The following is a 22,643-nucleotide window of genomic DNA, read 5'->3' on the forward strand; positions in this document are numbered from 1 at the left end:
AACACTGCTGAAGCTGTAACAAACACTACCAGCTGGTTTTATTTATTTATAGTCGTAGTGAACACTAACTTTCAGTGACTGTCACTAGGATCTTTGGGACTGGGAAATTGTAAATATTATTTTTGTATCTTATGTGTAATTTATTGTGCTTAATTGAAATTAACATATTTGTATATGAGGCTGTTGTTAACAAATTATTATTATAATATGTTTAAAGAATAAATATTTTAAACAAATTTGTTCTGTTCATCTTCATATTCAGCCTCAGATGTGTCATTACATGGATGGAGGGTCGGGGGCCAAAGGGTCGGGGGCCAAAGGGTCGGGGGCTGGTCCTGTGTACGAAGCTAATGTTTCTCATGCTGCGTCCATACGACTACGTTTTCATTTTAAAACAGCGTTTCAAACAAAAACCATCTGCATCCACACATGTCACATGACCATCCACTACACTGAACATGTGCAAGCCGGTGTAAACAGGAAGTAGAACGTCTGACAAGCCGGTGTAAACAGGACTGTCATTCATCATCATGTTGTATTCACCACTGGTAGTCCAGGCTGATGAGAGCCAATCAGGAGAGGCCGTGGCTGTGACCTCATCGTTTACAAAGGTCTCAGTTTCTGTCCGTCAAGATACAACACAACCACAGAGTTTTCAAAATAAAACCCAGGAGTTTTCAGAATAAAACAGGCCTAGCAGCGTTTCTGAAAGTCTCTGTTTTAGAGGCTGAAAAGTGGTGGAGTCGTGAGGACGTAGCCTTAGTGTTAGGAGACTGAGGGAGACTGACTGAGGGGCGGTGGATGTTAATGGAGGAGTCCAGCTGGAGATGAAGCTTGAATGCAGGCTGGAGGGTTGACAGGTGAGAGGGCGGAGGACAGGTGGAGCACTGAGCACTGGTGAGCAGTTAGCATGAGGAAAACAGCTACTTAAGAGTTTACAGTGGAGGAGAAACAGAGATGTGGCAGCAGCAACATTAAAGTCATTAAACACAGGAGTTACTACAGTTCTCTAGTATTTATATACGACCCTATCAATCACATTTACATGTTAATTAATCAATTTATATTATACAAGGTATTAGAAACCTCCGCAGGACGAGGTCTTCAGTGGTTCTGTGGCACCAGGACCCAGAGTCCAGATCCAGACTCCTGCTGGATCAGGTTCTGGTTCTGGTTAAAGGTCTGTGAACACCTTGTGTCTTTGACCAAAGACTGAATGATTGATGACTGATGATTAATGATTTCTCATGTCACTGTTCAGTGAACATTTCTTCATGGTAGAGAAAATGAGAGGCCTGTTCAGGATCAGATGTGTCAGAGTGGAGTCAGTCTGAAGCAGCAGTGGTTCAGGTTCACCTTCAACATGTCCTGTGTCTCTGAGGTCATCGTGTCTCTGTCCTCTGGTGTCAAGGATTGGACAGACACGGGAAAAAAAGTCACTAAAGACCAAAGACGAGGCAGATAGCGTCAGAGCGGCAGCCATTTTGTTTTCAGGTTGTCCGTCTGTCTCATTCTCGTGGACACGATGTCTCAGGAACACCTTGATGGAACTTCATCTGGCACAGACGTTCACTTGGACTAAAGGATGAACTGAATAGATTTTGGGGGTCAAAGATCAAAGGTCAAAGGTCACGGTGACCACACAAAACGCAGTTTTGACCTTGTGAACGCAATATTTCTGTAACACCTTGAGGGAATTTCTTCCAATCTGGTAGAAATGTTCACCTGGACCCAAAGGTCAAAGGTCAAGGTCAGTTTGACCTCAGAAAAACACCCATTACTCAAGACTTCACAGTAATTGTGACAAAGTTTCACACAGATGTTTAATATTTAATATTTTCTCTGACTCTGGACAAACAGGAAGTGACAATGCACTCGTCTGAGTGGAAGACGAGATTCTAGTTTAATTCTATAGAAAATAAACTTGTTCTTCTACACAGCTCTTAGTTTTCAGATGTGATCTGAACTCAAGAGTCCGATCAGCTGATTAGAGAATCACCTGAGTGATGTTCAGCCTGTAGCAGGTTATATTCTCCACAGGTGAGCTCCTCTCTCCACCTGTTCTACCTGTGACTGCAGCGTCACACAGCGTCTCTGCTGACTGAGCGTCTCGGCAGCTCAGCCTGGTAAACACATTTCCCATCAGTCTGCAGGAAGCTCACTGTCATGTGACACTCAGTCACCTTGAAGTAAGCCACGCCTCCTGCCGTGTGATTGACAGGACTGGAGTAGAGCTGCCAGGACTGAGGGACACGGTCCCTGTGGGTGGAGGCCGGGTCGCTGACTGTCCCGCTGCCGCTGACCACATACGAGCTCCCATCATCCTCTCTGATGAACTGTGAGAGGGAACAGGCAGAATAAAGATGTCAGAGTCAGACAGGTGAGACACGTTCAGACTCACCTGTCTGAACGTCGTGAGCAACAATTGACTGACTGTTGTAACCCACTGTGTTGCCTAGAAACGTAGCCTTTAACCTCCGTGGAGTTGATGTTAATTCATCTCCACCTGTTTAATTCTACTGTTTGATTCATGCAGCTTCATAAAGTCTATAGATCTCTGCTGTGAGCACAGTGCAGGTCTCACCTGGGGACAGTGTGTATACATTAACAACCAATGTATACACACACATAAACACACACAGTAACCTGGTGCCAACAGCCTTTAAGATACTTGAAATAGTCTGATCATATATTATTATCATCATAAAACATTATCACTTCCTCTAACATGCATTTTAACTGACTTTGTACATAAATAATTAGAGTTTCTTCAGTAACAGAAACTCTTCTTCTCTGATCTTTGATCATTGATCTGATGATAGTTTGACTGTGTGTTGACTGTCGAGTCTCTGCTGCTCAGTGTGTGTGAATCAGTCTGAACAGAACCATGCAGCACATTAATGTACATATGTACGTATATATATATAACTGTAGAGGAACAAACACCTGGGAACATTCATGTGGTTCTTGACGTCATGTGACCAGTTAGTCAGTCAGTTCACCTGTTTCTGAATGAGCTGAAGATAAACTGTGTTTCAGTTGGTGTGAAGAAGCAGCTGAAGTCTGAGAGATGAAGAACATAAACTGTTCAAATATAAAAAATGTTGCCATGTGACCTGACTGGACCTTTAATAAATGTCTCAGTAACTAGAACAGCTGGAGTTGGACTACAGTGTGAATGATGGACAGATGGACAGACATTGACTTCCTGCCTGGATCTATGTCACATGACTTTATGCCTGAACGTACCTGCAGGTTGTGGTCGTGGCCACTCAGGTAAACAGAGACTCTGTACTTCTTCAGCAGAGGCCTCAGTCTGTTGACCAGACAGGAAGTGGGTCCATGGTGGCCAATGGACCACACAGGATAGTGACCGCCCACCACCACGTAGTCTGACCTGGGACCAGTCACACAACCAGTCACACAACAAGTCAGTGTGATCCACAGGGACCACGACACATGTACTGACTGAGAAAGGTTTCCAACCTGTGACTCTAATAACACACAGTCACGGCTCAGAGAGGTGAAACTCAGAGAACGATCTAATCTGTCAAATGACTGATGACACAAGAAAATACTGCTGCGTTTTCAAATTGTTACACACACACACACACACACACACACACACACACACACACACACACACACACACACACACACACACACACATATACAGTGCATCCAGAAAGTATTCACACCCCTTCACTTTCCCCACATTTTGTTATGTTACAGCCTTATTCCAAAATGGATTAAATTCCTTTTTTTCTCATCAATCTACACACAATTAACCCATAATGACAAAGAGAAAAAGGTTTTTTAGAAATTCTTGCAAATTTATTAAAAATGAAAAACTGAAATATTGCATGTACATAAGTATTCACACCCTTTGCTATGACACTCAAAAGTGAGCTCAGGTGTATCCCGTTTCCACTGATCATCTTTGAGATGTTTCTACAACTTGATTGGAGTCTACCTGTAGTAAATTCAACTGATTGGACATGATTTGGAAACACACACCTGTCTATATAAGGTCCCACTGTTGACAGTGCCTGTCAGAGCAGGAACCAAGCCATGAAGTCAAAGGAATTGTCTGTAGACCTCAGAGACAGGATTGTATCGAGGCACAGATCTGGGGAAGGGTACAAAAACATTTCTGCAGCATTGATGGTCCTGAAGAACACAGTGGTCTCCATCATTCGTAAATGGAAGACGTTTGGAACCACCTGGACTCTTCCTACAGCTGGCCGCCCAGCCAAACTGAGTAATCAGGGGAGAAGGACTTTGGTCAGGGAGGTGACCAAGAACCAGATGGTCACTCTGACAGAGCTCCAGCGTTCCTCTGTGGAGATGTGAGAAACTTCCAGAAGGAAAACCGTCTCTGCAGCACTCCACCAATCAAGCCTTTATGGTCGAGTGGCCAGACTGAAGCTTCTATTCAGTAAAAGGCACATGACACCCCGCTTGGAGTTTACCAGAAGGCACCTAAAGGACTCTCAGACCATGAGAAACAAGATTCTCTGGTCTGATGAAACCAAGATTGAACTCTTTGGCCTGAATGCCAAGCGTCACATCTGCAGGAAACCAGGCACCTCTCATCACCTGGCTAATACCATCTCTACGGTGAAGCATGGTGGTGGCAGCATCATGCTGCAGGGATGTTTTTCAGCGGCAGGAACTGGGAGACTAGTCAGGATCGGGGGAAAGATGAACAGAGCAAAGTACAGAGAGATCCTTGATGAAAACCTGCTCCAGAGCGCTCAGGACCTCAGACTGGGGCGAAGGTTTACCTTCCAACAGGACAACCACCCTAAGCACTCAGCCAAGACAACGAAGGAGTGGCTTCGGGACAAGTCTGTGAATGTCCTTCAGTGGCCCGGCCAGAGCCCAGACTTGAGACCGATTGAACATCTCTGGAAAGACCTGAAAATAGCTGTGCAGCGACGCTCCACATCCAACCTGACAGAGCTTGAGAGGATCTGCAGAGGAGAATGGGAGAAATACCCCAAATACAGATGTGCCAAGCTTGTAGCTTCATATCCAAGAAGACTTGAGGCTGTAATCGCTGCCAAAGGTGCCTCAACAAAGTACTGAGTAAAGGGTGTGAATACTTATGTACATGCGATATTTCAGTTTTTTATTTTTAATAAATTTGCAATAATTTCTAAAAAACCTTTTTCTCTTTGTCATTATGGGTTAATTGTGTGTAGATTGATGAGAAAAAAAGGAATTTAATCCATTTTGGAATAAGGCTGTAACATAACAAAATGTGGGGAAAGTGAAGGGGTGTGAATACTTTCTGTCAGAGCTTTACAAAATGAGCAGCAGAAGTAAACAGGTGACCCTGGAGGCTCTGGAACTCATCTTTGATCATGACAGTGAAATAGAGGAGGATGTGTCTGAAGATGAAGACCATCTTGAGCTCAATTCTGAGTCTGATGATTCTGATTATGAACCAAATGAGGAAACTGCTATTCATATTCCTTCAAGCAAGACGGTCTTCATCCCCAAATATACTTCAGGCAAAACTGTCTGCAGAAAACATAATAAAGACAGGGCCAGGACCCACTAGGATGACAGTGACTCGTGTGACAGACATCAAGTCAGCTTTTGAGCTGGTCATGCCCAACTCAATACAGAAAATCGTTCTCGAAATGAAAGTGGAAGGAGCAGGATAAAATGCATTTACATGCATATCTGGGGGTCCTCATCCTGGCTGGGGTCTATAAGTCAAAGGGTGAATTAACAGCCAGTCTGTGGGATGCAGAGACAGGCAGGGCTATATTTCATGCCACAATGTCTCTGGAGACTTTTCATATTTTCTCCAGAGTAATCCGATTTGATAATCGAGAGACGAGGGCTGTCAGACGGGAGAGAGACAAGAGACAAGAGACAAGCTGGCAGCTATCAGGACAGTGTAGGACAAGTGGGCAGAGCAACTTCCACTACTCTATAACCCAGGCCCTAATGTCACACTGGATGAACAGAAGAGGTGTCTCGTGTTAATTTATCAACATCACTCCATAAAAAAATAAAAAAATGTAAAAAAAATAAAAAATAAAAAATAATGTAATGTAAAACACTTGTATTTTATATGTAGGTCTTTCCAAAGTACATTAAAAAAAGTTTTAACATGCATTTTTGAATGAAAAACGAGTGAATTATCCTCATTGAACCATGATCTGTGAGAGGTAAAGAACACCATTACACTAAATATTGATTGAAATGGTTAGTAATGGAGTTAATAATGAGATATAAACAATGTTTATTGGGATTTTTTGGTTTCTGACACTTCTGGATAATTAAACATGCCCCGGGTCAAATTGACCCAGGAACATCATTGCTGTTCCTGAGAAACGAACATAACAGGAGGGTTAAATATGTTTTACAAAAATCATTTAAAAAAATCCTTCTAACAGCACTCAGTATTTGTGTTACAGCATTGTTTGATCACATTCACAGGTCATTTCATTTCATTGTCTTTACATGTGTAACATCCTTCATCAGAACAAAAGATCTCAGAAGCTAACGACTTAATTTAATGACTGTAGTTGTTGCCTGTTATTCCACAGTATGTTTGTTGAGTATTACTGTGTTTTTTACAGTGCAGTGTAACTAATAAAAATGTCTGACTGTATGTGTGAAACATGGCGGCTCACCTGCTGCTGGCCAGTCTGGACCTGATCCAGTCCCACTGACGCTCTGCGGCTCTGGGGTTCTCTGGTCCTGAGGGCGGGGTCTGATCGTAGGTGTTCCCACACAACACCACGGTGTCGAGCATCAGGATGCTCACCGACACGTTGGAGAAAGGGACGTCAAATCTGAGCTCGTAGTACAGACCTGGGTAATTCCTGCACACACACACACACACACACACACACACACACACACACACACACACACACACACACACACACACACAGGTAACAGGTGACAGTCACTGAGTCTCTGATGTGGATCAATAATCAAACAGCTGTGTATTGGAGGTTTCTGTTTAAACCATGAATCTGTCTGTTCACCATCGGTGTGACGTGTTGGAGTAAAACATCTGGGCAGAGATGTTTCCTCTGTGGTCGTGGTTTCCTCCAATCAGGTACCAGGGGATGTGCAGCAGCGATGGCTGAGAGAAGACTCGCTCAAATGTGAACTGTGGATCAGAAACCACTCATTATTATTGTCGGTATTATTATTATTGTTGGTATTATTATTGTTATTATTATTATTATTGTTATTATTATTATTGTTGTTGATATTATTATTATTATTATTGGTATTATTGGTATTATTATTGGTATATTATTATTATTGTTATTTTTTTATTGTTGTTGTTATTATTCACTGTGAATAAACTGTATTAATAACATGTAACAGCTTCATTCTGTGGCTCTGATCCAGATGTTTCTTCAAACTTTTATTTCCACCTTAAATTTAATTACAAATTTATTGAAATCATTTCCTACCGTGAAAGATTAATAATCACTGTGACGGAGCTGGGGGACAGTCAGACATGTGCCCCCCTCCCTGAGTGATATTGTGTGAGCTGACCTTAAAGCGGGGGTCCTCCACATTCTTGACTCCGTTGTAGTAGAAGTGATCCCCCAGACTCAGGACAAAGTCCAGACCCTCGGTCTGGGCCAGCAGGTCCACCTCTGCAGCAACAGCTTCCTCATGAGGGGTGTAGTACGGGGGGACGGGAAGACCCCCCCAGTCTGCGAGCACGACAAACCGCAGGGCAGCTGTGGAGCAAACACACACTTCCTGTCACTTCCTCTGATTGGCTGAGGTTGAAAAGTCTTTTTTCTCCTCAGGATCAAACTGAGTGAAACAATCTGAAGTGTCTGATCGGAGCGGATCAGTTCTCTATTGACGACGATACAGTCGGTCTGTGTATGTGTCCTCCCTCTGGGATGAAACATCAAACGTTCACATCCTGTGAGTGAGTGAGTGAGTCAGTGTGTGTGTCAGTACCTGGGTCCAGAGTCTGGATCAGGTGGCAGCAGGCCTGGAGGTGGAGCAGCAGCAGGATACTCTGAGGTCTGACCATGATCCTATTGTTTTCTACCTGTTTGAAGTGAAACAGTCTGAGCCCTGAACTCAGGGACTTCCTGGATCAGAGTGAGACAAACAGGATCAGCTGACAGCAGGTCAATGACTCATTGACTGGTTTGTGCTGCTGCTGCAGGTTTGTACGGATGTGTTGTCAGCTGGTGTAACGGTGCAGACACGTGGAGTTCATGTGTTCACACTGATTCTCTGTGAAACACATGTACACCTTGTTGCTTCTGTATGTTGTGTAACTAACTCTCTGATTGGCTGTGTACTTTATTACATCACAGCTACAGGAGTGATGTGAGTTTAGATTCAGAGCTCAGCTCATGAACCTGTTTAACAGGCTGTAAAACATACTCCCACTTATCAGCCTGTAAAAATGTTACTGATGCATTTACAGTGTCACATGTTGAATGTAAACTGTCACATGACCACAGCCGTCACTTCCTGGTTGTTTGTTAACATAAAGACAAAGATGTTTGGGACACATCATCTGTAACACACACACACACACACACAGACACGCACACAGACACAGACACAGACACAGACACGCACACACACACACAGACACACACACACACACACACACACACAGACACACACACACACAGACACAGACACAGACACAGACACACACACAGACACACACGCACACACAGACACAGACACAGACACAGACACACACACACACACACACAGACACAGACACAGACACACACAGACACACACGCACACAGACGCACACAGACACACACACACACACTCTGTTGTTTCTTTTAGTTTCACTCTGACTTCTTGTTTCCTGTTGTGTGATTTTAGGTGAACACCCAGACGACAACAATGTGATCCAGAAAGTCAATCAGATATGGACTTTGAGGGGGAGACATAACACACACACACACATATATAGACATACATACTGTATATATAAACCAATATTCTGTGCACATAGTTCATGTTGATAAAGCAGAGCTGAGGTGTTTGACCTTCGACCTCTGAGTTTGTCTTCAGTTGCTTTGATTCACCTGTGTACATTGACCCTCTCCTCTGCCCTCTGCTGGTCGTCCTCTGTCACTGTGATGTCATCACTGCCTGCTTTCATTAATAAACTGCGAGAGGTGAAGTTATAGTCATCGTCCACGTCCTCCTCATCTACTGAGAGCGGGAAATCAGGGGAAAAACAGGAAGTGAAGGAATTTTAAAATCACTGCACCTCCTGCGTTTGACACCACAGACAAATATTTATATCCCTGCGTTCAGCAGTTTCCTCTCTCAGAAAATATATACCTTCATGTGATAACAGTTACGATATTTCACTGGCAAGCCTCAGTTCGAGAGGTATATTTCAAGTCTCATTCAGTACAGTAAGTTGGCAGTTACAATCACCATGGCAACCTCTGAGTGCAGGGGGGAGGGGGAACACAGCTGTTTCAAATCAGCTGATTAGAGACTGACGTCTGTTATCAAACACTTTAGTGACATTTCTGTCAAAGACCAGCTACAGACAATGATTTACACACCTCTCAACTGGTTTCACTGGAAACATAAAATAAAATATTCCACACACACACAAACACATTTTACTTCAGCTTAAACCAAAATAAAATATGGTGATTGTGAAGAAATAAAATGTAATTTAATAAAATCACCTTTTCTTTAGTGAACAGCGACAGTTCAACTTCATCTTCTCCAGAAGCAGCAGCGTCCAGTTCAATCACTCTGCAGATGTTTCTCCAAATTAGAGACAAAGCTGATCAGATTAATAACTCGTGGTCAAACTGAGGACATTCAGTAACGACCTGATGTCCTGGCCTCATAGAAAATGAACCACCTCATTAAAATAACAATTCCAGTGTGAAACGTCTGTGTGAAGGAGTCACTTTCACACAGACATCCTCATCTTCACCTTCATCACGCTCCTCCTCTTCCTCTCTCTCAGAAGACAGAATAAAGACGACTTTATGAAAACTCATTACTCCTACACTTTATTATTAATGCAGTATTATTACAAAACCATGGTACAGCTAGGCTCCTCTCCATCCTCACATACAGTTACAGTGTATTCAGTGTATTAGTGTGACAGAGACAGGGGGGTCATGGCAGAGGGGGGGTCTGATGTCGTACTGAGAGAAGCCATCATTGCACTTTAGAGCCACTGAGCTCCTGTTAAATCAAATGAACAATTATCAACAATTTTTCATCCAACACCCAGAAATATATTAAATCCAACAGAAATTCATTCATGGGAAATGCTAACTATCAGATTATAATAGGAAAATAATAATAATTAATAATAATAATGAAACTTTGATGTTTTCTGAGTTTGGACCAATCATTTTACTTCATCTGAGCTAATCCACCAATCAGATTTCACTTCAGTTTCCTCACCTGAGCTGATCACAACAAACGCAGAGGAATAAACTGACTGACCCTCTTCACTGGCTCATTATTTATTCATGGTGTTTGATGATTGATCAGTGTTGATCAGTTAATGACTGTAGTTTAAACCAGATCAGAGTGAAGTTCATGTGAATATAGACCGAGCTGTGTCTCTAAGGTGGAGCAAGCTTACATCACTTCCTGTTTCCTCTGACAGTCCCCGCCCACTCTCAGCTCCTCCTCAGTGGTTTGGTCACATGACTGTTTATCAGAGAGACCAGGTCTAAGGTCCACCTGTCAGCTCCCACCACAGATCAATGACAGATTAACGTTATTGATACTCATCAAACATATTAGAGGAGGAATGTTTACGTACAGCGACTGGAGGGTCAGAGGTCGGTCTAACATCTGTCTCCTCTGAACCAGGTTGTTCACTTCCTGTTTGTCCTGGAGCTCCAGCAGCTGCTGTTGATTTCCTAGGTCCTTCATCTCGTTATTACTGATTAATTATCACGTTATCTAGAGATAAAGATCTGATGATGTGATGAAGACCATGATCTAATGGTCATTTTAATTTTAATTAAAGCCAGTTTTACCAGGAATGATTTCTGTTGTCTCTGCTGTTCTGACTGATTTTGTGGTTGTGATGATTCATGACTATATATATATATATATATTTTTTTTTTTTTTGATGAAGAGTCAGGAAGGAACAGACAGAGGAACAAAGTCTTACCCACAGATCACTGTGATGTGATCATGTGATCACAGTTAATGCTCTGAACCATCACCTCATGTATATACTTACAGAGTAGATACTGTAGTAATACTGCAGTATATACTACAGTACATACATCCATCCAGTTTACTGTGGAACATGGTTCCTCAGTCTCCTAGCCAGACTGAGCTACATTACAGCTGAGCTGACTCCAGCTGTTCACTTCACTCACTCGTCTCCAGTGTGTACAACACACCCAGATGTTGGCAACATAAATTACAGATGTTTTACAATCACACTGAACAAATTAATGGTTAGATCCTTTCCATAAAAAGAGAAACAAGGCTGAGAGTTACAAATGATTAAAAACATTATTCTCTAGGTTTAGCTATAACTTCTGTCTCGAGTGCAAAGAATCAATGGACTGGTTTCATCAGAGCAGTGCATTCTGGGATATCCTCAGCAGTTAGGAGCCGAACTCCACTGTCTCCTCTGTGATGGGCTTGAACTCGTATTTTCCTCTACCGTCCATGTGGAGATAGTACTGCATGAGAGAAACACAAAGGTCAAGCTGATGAAACGATCAGTGAAACTGAACGAACACGGTCAAAAAAACGGAAAAATTACAAAATAAACTCATGTGTTTTTCCTTGATGTGATTAGAAATTGAAATCAGGAATTGAAATACCAGTGCGCAAATGATCTTTCTCAATTTTATGTTGATTTTTTTGGTGTGACCCAGAAAAACAGATAACAGTTTGTTTTGTTTCTTTCCATTTTTTGTTTCCCTTTTTCTAAATGGTAACCGGGAAACAAGCTGTTTCCTGATTTTGGTTTTCTCATTTTAAAGCGAACATTCATACCTGACAGTAACAGAAACCACTTAACTGACTGCAACAACATGACAGAGATTTTCATCCTGCACATCATCAGTGAGTCACTGGGTGAACTCAGTTTAGGGCTGATCAGACTTTGTTTTTCAGGCTCTGAACTTCAGCACATTCAGTTTGAAATCAAATTATGGACACTTCATAAAAGTGTCAGGTGTCAGGAGGGTGTCACAGACCTGAAGCTGGTCGGACCTCAACCAAGATAACAGAGTGACACCAAGTAGTTTATCTGGTTCGGCAGGAGACTGTGACAGAGTGTATTATGGGTATGAGCTAACCAGATTCTGCAGCTGTGAGCAGGTCGTTCGTTAGTTAGTCAGTTAGTTAGTGAGGAGCGTCTCTGTACTGGGTTAGATTCTTCAGTGACCAGGTCACTTCTAGTTTTCACTCCAGCGTCACCTCTTTACTCCTCACACTGACACAAAACTACACCTCAATCTAAACGAGCTTGTCTGTGTGTAACCATGAAAAGACACACAGCTGCCTGAGAACCAGGTGTCCAGTTACTTCTGTTAACGAGCTCCGTCTCGCACACTGTTCTTCTGTTAACGAGTGTCATTATCGTCATTAAACGTACTGAAGCTCAGAGGCTGAAGAAGAAAACACTTTAGTAAAACCTGACCATTTCCCACATCTTCACCTGGTGTTGTTCTCTGTGGACAGACATGTTTTACTTGAGTGTGTGAACTGACATCCTGCAGTGAAGCAGTGGAACCATCTGTTCTTACCTTGTGGTGCTTCCACAGAGACTTTCTGTGGGACACTGTGAACAAGGTGATGCCCACCTGTCAATCAAAGAAAACACAGGTAGTACTGGATCCAGATCAACAGGAAGAGACCCTCATCTACATCAGACAGGTTATAACTGTGTTAACTTGAAGTACAACAAGGACTGTGACGGAGGAAACTTCTCCATCACACGGTCACCAGGCTGAACGGTGAACTCTAACATCTGATGAACAGCTTCATCATGAAATAATCATCTCACACACACACACACACACACACACACACAGACACACACACACACACACACACACACACACACTCTCTCTCTCTCTCTCTGAGGCATTCAAACACCAACAGCAACACGTGACATGCTAATCTGTATAGTTCAATTCATTAATGAGAAAATACTGTTCAACATGATTTCTTCTTTGACTAAGAGGAGGTGACGAGCTTGTGTTGTTGTATCTCTTGTGTTGTTGTATCTCCTGTTGTGTTGTTGATGTGTTGTTGTATCTTTTGTTGTGTTGTTGTGTGTTGTTGTATCTCTTGTTGTGTTGTTGATGTGTTGTTGTATCTCTTGTGTTGTTGTGTGTTGTTGTATCTCTTGTGTTGTTGTGTGTTGTTGTATCTCTTGTTGTGTTGTTTATGTGTTGTTGTATCTCTTGTGTTGTTGTGCGTTGTTGTATCTCTTGTTGTGTTGTTGTTGTTGTATCGTACCGTCCTGCAGTGGCTGTAGATGTAATCCTCCACGTCTACACTCACTGCACTGGTGCACTCATCCAATATGGCAAACTGAGGTTTATGGTAGAACAGTCTGGCCATCTGCACAGCAACAGACACATCATCATCATCATCATCATCATCATCATCATCATCATCATCATCATCATCATCACCATCATCATCATCATCAACTAAAACTAGAATCATTAATGAAGGTCCAGTAATCTGTGACTGATGCAGGTTTTCTGACAGTTTAACAGATACAAAAGATCAATGGTCTCATGACTGAATGACCCCAACATCTTCATTAACATAAACAAACAAACAAACAAGTCTGGAAGCAGCACCAGGAACATGTGGATGACTGTTTGTCATTAGTTAATGAAATGTGTTTGTTTTCATTTCATCATGAGACAGAGGCCTGTTCAGACCTGGTGTTAACACCTGAACTTAGAGCTGACCACTGTGATGGGATCACCTGAGACAGATGTTGATACCAGGTCTAGACAGGAACAGACTCAGACCAGCAACCTGGTGAAGTGAATCACAGTTTGAACCTTTCACCTTTGGACTGAGAGCAAGCTCCTTATTAATGAGTCACCAGCAGACAGAACAGTTCAACCATCATCCTTCAGTCTCATATATTTAACTTTTAATTCAATGTTTCATTCTCATCCATCTCTAATGTTTTCGGTTTGACTTTAAATCTGATCACCTGATTGATCAGACTGATTTGATCTGATCTAAAGATGAAGGCAGGAAGTTCATCTGTTCACATGTTGGATTTAAAGTCGTGTTGATGATCATCAGACATCATGAAGAGAAGCTGGGATTGGAGCAGCAGTGGGATTTGAACCCTCAACCACAGGACTGGGAGACAGTTTACCACTGAGCTTCGTGAGAAGGTTCCTCTGTGGTCGAGGCCCAGGAGAGTTTGACACAGACTAAAAAATAACTTTTCATCTTCCAGAAACAGGGACATGTTGATGCTAATTAGACATTCAGCACAGAAACTGGTGATTCAGTCCTGGTCAGTCCGTCTCTGGAATCAGGAGCATCGACTGTTGTTGCAGATATCTGAAAATCAATCATGATCTTTTCTAAACTAACAGAATGACGTGTTGTCAGTGATGTGACTCTGAGGTGAGTGTGTGCTGCTTCCTTACAGCCATCCTCTGCTTCTCCCCTCCACTGAGGACGTCCATCCAGTCCTGGACTGAGTCCCAGCTGCCCTCTCTGTCCAGGATGTGACCCAGCTGAACGTTGTCCAGGTAATCCTTCAACACCTGGACACACACATACAGATGATGACTGTAATTAGAAACACACAGACAGCAGTGGAAGTGTGTGTGTGTGTGTGTGTGTGTGTGTGGTGTTCACCTGATCAGAGATGCCTTTCCTCCTCTGCTCTTCATAGGTGTCGGGGTAGATGACCTGGTCCCTCAGAGAGCCCAGAGTCATGTAGGGTCTCTGGACAGACACAGAACCAGAAGACTCAGCTCCTCCTCCATCAGTTTAATTCTCACAGTTTATTTTAAATCACTGAACTTTGATGTTTGAACAGAACTGAGATTTTAACCCTAAACATTCAGTACAAACACACTGTAAAACCTGTATCTGTAGTCATGGACACAGTGTCTGATTTCACTACGTTATGTCCTGATCCAGAATCTGGGTCTCATGAGTCATGGATCAGCTAACTTTACCTGAGCATAAACCGTGTTGCTGCTTATAACTATAACAACTATCATAACTAAAATAACTGCAGCTGGAACACATCTGGTGTGAGAGTCTGAGGTGTGAGAGTCTGAGGTGTGAGAGTCTGAGGTGTGAGACTCTGAGGTGTGAGACTCTGAGGTGTGAGACTCTGAGGTGTGAGAGTCTGAGGTGTGAGACTCTGAGGTGTGAGACTCTGAGGTGTGAGACTCTGAGGTGTGAGACTCTGAAGTGTGAGACTCTGAGGTGTGAGAGTCTGAGGTGTGAGACTCTGAGGTGTGAGACTCTGAGGCGTGAGAGTCTGAGGTGTGAGAGTCTGAGGTGTGAGAGTCTGAGGTGTGAGAGTCTGAGGTGTGAGACTCTGAGGTGTGAGAGTCTGAGGCGTGAGAGTCTGAGGTGTGAGAGTCTGAGGTGTGAGACTCTGAGGTGTGAGACTCTGAGGCGTGAGAGTCTGAGGTGTGAGACTCTGAGGCGTGAGAGTCTGAGGCATGAGAGTCTGAAGTGTGAGAGTCTGAGGTGTGACTGAAGACGTGAGCTACAGAGGATGTTTACCTGTGGGACATAGAAGAGCTTCCCTCTCTCAGGTTTTGTCAGGCTTCCTCCAAACAGAGGCCACAGCTGTAAACACATGTGGAGTAACTTTATATTAATAAACAAACCAACATGTTCAAAATGTGTCTATTTACTGAACAAACTGGTTTAGCTTTGGTTCCCAGTTAGCTACAGTAACTGGTTCTCACCTCTCCCAGCACTCTGAACAGGGAGCTCTTTCCACAGCCGTTTGGTCCACACACAAGAACATTGGTACCAGACCGAACCTTCAGAACAGAGACACAATCACACAACATGACAGAGACACACCTGAACATACACCTGTAAAATCACACACACGTGTAAGAACGACCTGGTTTCTACATTTACACACATAGTCTGTGACTGTGGACTGATGAAGATGTGAACTCTTCATCCTCAGTCTCTCTGATGTTCCTCTTTATAAGTGTCTGAGCCTCTAAACCTCCAGTGTGGTTTCACTGACTGACTCCAGGGTCTGATTCATGAATGAGGCCTCCTCCATTTCCCGCTCATAAATTAGTTTTCATAAACACACAGTGTTACCTCACTTCCTGTGACATGTGAACACACAGTTCTCCACAGATCATTATCATCATTCTAAGTTTTATAATAATTTAACATTTGATAAACAGAGATAATTGTGTTTGTGTCTAATATCTTATTATTGATGGTGAGTCTGATATTTTAATATTGACTGATCTCAGTGTCGGAGCCTCTGGAGCCTCGTTAAGACTCTAGTCCCAGTAAATGAAGCTCAGAGTCTGATAACTCCTGCCTCCTGCAGCTTCTGTTTATATCATTAGTTGAGGTTCATACACTGTTTCAGCTGCACTCTGAATGTTTGAATGTGTGTTGTTAGTTCAGACAGATTGTGTTTGTTCCTTACTGTAACTTAGATAAAGATCTGATCAGGTTTTAAATAAATTCACACATAAACACAGATCGTTCTAAAGGGTCACTGACTTCTTGTCTCATTACCTGATAAAACAAACTGAACCAGATTTCAAACTAATTCATTGATTCAGTGAATCCCAGTTCACCTATCTCATAATAATGATGATGATGATGATGATGATGATGAGAGCTTTACCTCAAATGTGAGGTCTCTGATCAGGACGTCTCCATTGGGTGTAGCTAGTGGAGTGTGGTCAAACCTAAAAATACAAAATACAAAACATCAATCAACTGAGTTCAGAAAAATAAATTATATATTATATTAAAGTGTCCAATAAGAGCCTGACTTACTTGATGATGTTGTCTCTGTTGATAATTTGACCACTTCCAGGCACCAGGACGAGTTTCTCTGCAGCGTCCAACTCTGAGGCGAAGGAACAAACAGCTGCAGTTATTTAATATGAATATATATCTATATAGATAGATATATATATATATACATATCTGTGATTAGGAGTCATGTGTACCCTTCTCCTGCTGGGAGACCATGGTGCGCTCATATTTCCCAGCATTCAGCTCTTTCAGGACTTTCATGAGTTCAGTGATGCGAGCCGTGAACCTGAGACAACATGAATCAGATGAAGATGTAATTGATCAGAACAGATCCTGGGTCAGTCTCATTCAGAGAGATGATATTATCAGTACCGGACAATGACAGCAGCTGTGAGGACAGGTAAAATGAGCAGTGTCAGTGTTTTACATCACTCACCCTGAGAGGCGGGTCATCTCTCGACCAGCCAGTACAATCCTGCCCAGGGCCTGGGACATTCTCAGCAGCATCCTCCCACTCTGGTAGTAGTCCTGCAAGATCCAGATCAGGTCACATGACTACAACCTCACAGCTCTGAAACAGGCTTCACACTGTTCCACATGTTTCTACCAGAAACCGTCAGTGTGTCTGTATTTAGAGACAGGGTCACTGGAATAAGAACCAGACGACCTGGTTGTGGACTGGTCTGACAGGTCGGTGTAATACATACAAGACCAGAGAGGTGTGTGTGTGTGTGTGTGTGTGTGTGTGTGTCTAACCTCCAGCAGCTCAGAGTGTGTGCTGTGCAGGTGTCGGGGGTGGGACAGGTTTAGGAATGGCCGGCTGACCACCAGGTAACCCACCACAGTGGCCAGGTCTGCAGAGAGAGAGCGAGAGAGAGAGAGAGCGAGAGAGAGACAGACAGAGAGAGAGCGAGGGAGAGACAGAGAGAGGGAGAGAGAGACAGAGACATAGAAAGAGAGAGAGAGAGAGAGACAGAGAGAGAGGGAGAGACAGAGAGAGACAGAGAGAGAGAGAGAAAGAGAAAGACAGAGAGAGGGAGAGAGAGACAGAGACATAGAAAGAGACAGAGAGACAGAGAGAGGGAGAGGGAGAGAGAGACAGAGACATAGAAAGAGACAGAGAAAGACAGAGAGAGAGAGAGAGAGAGAAAGACAGAGAGAGGGAGAGGGAGGGAGAGACAGAGAGAGACAGAGAGAGAGAGAGAGAGAGGGAGGGAGAGACAGAGAGAGGGAGAGAGAGAGGGGGAAAGAAGACACAACTTTATGACAGGAATCAGTATCAGAATTAACACCAAGTCCTGTTCCATATAATTATATTTAATTATGTATAATTAAAGGAAACTAAATCTAATTTATTTAAACTATGGATCCACATTTCGATTAAATGGAAAATATGAATCTGTGTGTTAGTTGGTGTCGAAAAAACAAAAAACTAATATTTATGTGTTTGTATGTTTATTTTATTTATTGTTTGTTGAAATGTTTACTTTTTTATACTTACTTTTAGTAAAGCAAATTAATACATTTAATCAGTGTTTCCTCTACATTGATTTGGCAGTGGCGGCCCTTTTTTTTCCTTCTTTTTTTTATTGTTGCAAATGCCCCACCGCCACATCTCTCCACCTTCACAGCCTGTGTGATGATGAGCGCAACAGCGGGGGGAGGGGAGGGAGGGAGTGGGGTGGTGGTTGGGGGATCCTGTTGGAGTTAATTACTCGCGAGAGCGCGGCCTTGAAAGTGACGTCACGTCAGGCACCAGGTGAGAGTCAGAGAAGTGTAGTCTTGAGGAATAAGGCAGCGAATTACCGGAGAAAAGGTAGACTTATTAGCCAACTCAGTGACGCTAACTTGGGTAAACTAATTGATAGCATTAAGCTAATATCTACACGTCATTATGTTTTAACTGCTGACTGCATTTTCAGATGAGCTTGTTCAGATACTTCTCTAAGAAGAGGAAGACAACAGATGAAGAAGACGCTAGTCAGGTAGCATCATAAGCCTTTTACTGACTCGGTAAGAAATAGTGTTTTAATGTTCACACTTGTAATCAGATGTGATGTGAGTGTAAATTATATAACCCTGTTAGCGTTACATTACTCACACTTTTAATGTAATCTTATTAGACAAGTAACATTAGACAGGGAGGAGTTGTTAAACAAAGGGGAGGAGATCAGCAGCAGGAGAGCTGGGTGAAGGTGCAGGAGAGAGAGATGAGCCTGGGTACAAACTTTGCCACTGACTCTACAGCCCCATCTAGCTGATCTATTTATTTAATGTTATTGTTTGATTTATTTTTTACTTTTTACATTTTCAACTGGTTAGAGTTGAAGTAACATTTATTTTTCACAAACCAAAGGTATTTATTTTTCTTGACATTGTATATGGCTGAGATATATATTGTAAAAGTTCAATGGTAGCGATAAAAGCCATTTTCAACTGGACAGCCAATAAATAGGTTTTGAAAGTTAAATCTGCTGTCAACTGCTCATTTGGTCATTTGTGTATGCCTGCCCCCACCATCCGGAGAGCATGCCCCCCACTGCTGAAAAAAATCCTAGAGGAAACACTGCATTTCAACGATTTGACCAGAATATAGTTAATTAAATTAAGAAACATATCTTCTTACACTTGGCTATTATACTGTCCACAAACCCCATGGAGAAACGAAAGAAGATGAAGTTGTGTAGGTGATCCACCTGCAGAATGAAATAAATAAAGGAAAACACACAGTGATGAGGACAGACAATCTACACTGTCAGTGCATCTCTCACAAATATAAAATATAATATATTCTATAATATAATATAATATTCTATAATATAATACAATATAATATAATATAATAAAGTTCTGTTCCTTTCAGAATAAAACCTGATTTTTCTGTGGTTGTCATACAGCTGATGCAGCCAGATGTTGAACATCATGCGTCTCTGGTTTATAACCAATGACAACACTGATGCTCCAGTGCTTTAACTTCTCTCCCTGCTGCTGTGTCGTAGAGGACTACACCAGGACACTGTGACATCACTGGTGGGTGGGGTTACAGGTACCACAACACACTCCTGACTACACCCAGCAACAGCAGTCAGAGGTCAGAGGTCATAGGTGACAGAGGACCTGGTCATGGAGGCTAAACACTGTCAAACTGTGACTCACCAGCTTTTTGAAGGTGGAGTGGATGGTCTGTTTCTCCCTCGTGTTCCCGTTGTAGAAGGCGATCTCCTCACTGAAGAGGAAGAAGACATACCCACATGTTACAGTGTTGCAGTTAACAGCGACACAGTCTGAGCTGCTGCAGGTGCGTTACCTGTTGGTGATGAGGCGGGAGTTGACGTAGCGGTACTCTCCCTCGTAGCGCTGCTCCGTCACTGTCATCTTTCCTATTGGCCTCCTCAGTCTGGTCAGGAACAGACCAGAGATCAGCAGGTAGGCCATCATGATGGCTGGGCCCTGGGGAGGGGGGTTAACACAATGACATCACTTCCTGTTTGTCACTATAGGATGTGTGTAGTAAAGACCGTGATTACATGAAACACATTTTCTCTCCTGTGCAGATTCAGTTTAAAAAGATGCAGGATGATGGTAAAATCTGAGGAAGAAGAAGAAGAAGAACAAGAAGGAGGAGGAGAAAGAGAAGGAGAAGACGACGACGAAGGAGGAGGAGGAAAAAGAGGAGAAGAAGTAGAAGAAGAAGAAGACGAAGAAGTCTGTGTTTCTGTGATCTTCTCACCTGAGCACCGATGGCACTTGTCAGCTTGAAGATGTACAGACCGATGTCCAACAGAGGCTGCAGGACAGAGGACACACAGCTGGAGATGATGCTGCTAGATAATAAAGTCAGTGAGGTCTATACAACAGAGGAGGACTTCAGATGACCCCGGGTCACCTCAGCTGGTCTGCTCTGAATCATCATGATGTATGAACAGACTCGTGTATCTGTGGGTAGACCTGGTTCAATGACCTCATGTAACCTCTCCCTCAGACCAAATGAGGATGTTTACATATCCATGTTTACACATGATGAAATACAACAACACAGCTCACCTGCTCTGTCTGGATCAAGTCTATGGATTCAGGTCTCTCTAAAACATCTGGGGCCAGCTGCACAAAACACCTTAAGTTAAGATTTCCTTAAAATAAAATACAAATAACATAAAAATAAAATAAAACAGAAATAATAAAATCTGTTGCAGAGAACATCCTTAAGTCTTCTCCCTAAGGATTCCTTAATATATTCACTTAAGTATTTAAGGTTTCTCCTGATCCAGTCTGATACTTAAGGAAACACTTAAAGTCATTAAACTGTAAGATGTGTATAAGAGACAGACATACTGCAGGTCCACTGTGTCCTCTTTGTTAGTGATGGACAGACTACAGGTTCACTGTTTTCTCTGTGTTAATGTTGGACAGACTGCAGGTTCACTGTGTCCTCTGTGTCTCTGTAGGTGATGCTTGCAGCAGCCAGAGCCATCAGGCCTAACCTCTACGTGATAGCTGATCTCTGGACCGGCAGCCAAAACACTGACCATGTCTTTGTAAACCGCCTGGGAATCACCAGTGTGCTGAAAGGTACTGACCCCGTCCCCGACCGTGATCCTAACTCTGTCTCCTCACCCTGCGAATGAGTTTAGATGAAGTGTTAGCCTAACCCTAACCCATCTTCTGATGGTCTGGTCACTACTGGTCACTACTGGTCTCTTCTGGGCTCTACTCGTCCCTTTTGGATTCTCCTGGTTTCTTCTGGTTTCTTTTGGTCTCTTCTGTTCTCTTCTGCTCTCTTCTTGTCTCTCCTGGTGTCTCCTGGTCTCTCCTGGCCTCTTCTGGTCTCTACTGGTTTCTCCTGATCTCTCCTGATCTCTACCGGTCTCTTCTGGTCTCTATACGTCTCCTCTGGTCTCTTCTGGTCTCTTCTGGTCTCTCCTGGTCTCTTTTGGTCTCTCCTTGTCTCCTCTGGTCTCTTCTGGTCTCTCCTGGTCTCTACTGGTCTCTTTTGGTCTCTCCTGGTCTCTCCTGCTCTCTCCTGGTCTCTCCTGGTCTCTCCTGGTCTCTTCTGGTCTCTCCTGGTCTCTTCTGGTCTCTCCTGGTCTCTCCTGCTCTCTCCTGCTCTCTCCTTGTCTCTTCTGGTCTCTTTTGGTCTCTCCTGGTCTCTACTGGTCTCTTTTGGTCTCTCCTTGTCTCTTCTGGTCTCTTTTGGTCTCTCCTGGTCTCTCCTGGTCCCTTCTGGTCTCTCCTGGTCTCTCCTGGTCTCTCCTGGTCTCTCCTGGTCTCTTCTGGTCTCTCCTGGTCTCTCCTTGTCTCTCCTGGTCTCTCCTGGTCTCTCCTGGTCTCTCCTGGTCTCTCCTGGTCTCTTCTGGTCTCTCCTTGTCTCTCCTGGTCTCTCCTTGTCTCTCCTGGTCTCTTTTGGTCTCTCCTTGTCTCTTCTGGTCTCTTTTGGTCTCTCCTGGTCTCTCCTGGTCCCTTCTGGTCTCTCCTGGTCTCTCCTGGTCTCTTCTGGTCTCTCCTGGTCTCTCCTGGTCTCTCCTGGTCTCTTCTGGTCTCTCCTGGTCTCTCCTGGTCTCTTCTGGTCTCTTCTGGTCTCTCCTGGTCTCTTCTGGTCTCTCCTGGTCTCTCCTGGTCTCTCCTGGTCTCTTCTGGTCTCTCCT

General features: G+C 43.3%; 2 protein-coding genes across 6 annotated transcripts in view; both read right to left on the bottom strand.

The window, feature by feature from the left end:
• Window positions 1-1,809: 1,809 nt before the first annotated feature.
• On the bottom strand, window positions 1,810-8,145 carry LOC111665493 (tartrate-resistant acid phosphatase type 5-like). 2 transcript variants are annotated; one of them, XM_087177765.1, is made up of 6 exons: window positions 7,966-8,145; window positions 7,543-7,733; window positions 7,017-7,144; window positions 6,657-6,785; window positions 3,250-3,397; window positions 1,810-2,336 (listed from the first exon to the last, which is right to left on the bottom strand). In XM_087177765.1, the coding sequence occupies exons 1-6, from the start codon at window positions 8,039-8,041 to the stop codon at window positions 2,082-2,084; spliced, it is 927 nt and encodes a 308-aa protein (XP_087033891.1). In that variant the 5' UTR covers window positions 8,042-8,145; the 3' UTR covers window positions 1,810-2,081. The 2 variants fall into 2 exon arrangements, with proteins under 2 accessions (XP_087033891.1, XP_023276292.1); XM_023420524.2 differs by having other exon boundaries at window positions 6,657-6,848; window positions 7,966-8,144.
• A 1,862-nt stretch (window positions 8,146-10,007) lies between these two features.
• abcd3a (ATP-binding cassette, sub-family D (ALD), member 3a) overlaps window positions 10,008-22,643 on the bottom strand; it is a 20,889-nt gene continuing 8,253 nt past the window's right edge. For 3 of the 4 annotated variants that reach the window (XM_023420539.2, XM_023420540.2, XM_023420541.2), the window contains exons 8-23: window positions 20,732-20,788; window positions 20,309-20,451; window positions 20,158-20,227; window positions 19,628-19,697; window positions 17,758-17,855; window positions 17,438-17,529; window positions 17,196-17,287; window positions 17,020-17,092; window positions 16,865-16,928; window positions 15,942-16,019; window positions 15,754-15,819; window positions 14,866-14,955; window positions 14,652-14,771; window positions 13,480-13,584; window positions 12,762-12,818; window positions 10,008-11,687 (exon numbers count right to left, since the gene is read on the bottom strand). In XM_023420539.2, the coding sequence (XP_023276307.1) occupies window positions 11,610-11,687; window positions 12,762-12,818; window positions 13,480-13,584; window positions 14,652-14,771; window positions 14,866-14,955; window positions 15,754-15,819; window positions 15,942-16,019; window positions 16,865-16,928; window positions 17,020-17,092; window positions 17,196-17,287; window positions 17,438-17,529; window positions 17,758-17,855; window positions 19,628-19,697; window positions 20,158-20,227; window positions 20,309-20,451; window positions 20,732-20,788 (1,353 nt within the window). In that variant the 3' untranslated portion in view covers window positions 10,008-11,609. The other variant, XM_087177764.1, reaches the window with a different exon arrangement.

The sequence above is a fragment of the Seriola lalandi genome, unplaced genomic scaffold (genome assembly GCF_002814215.2).
Source record: "Seriola lalandi dorsalis isolate HSWRI2012SDOR001 ecotype SW California unplaced genomic scaffold, Sedor1 jcf7180002054648, whole genome shotgun sequence".
Classification (NCBI taxonomy): domain Eukaryota; kingdom Metazoa; phylum Chordata; class Actinopteri; order Carangiformes; family Carangidae; genus Seriola; species Seriola lalandi.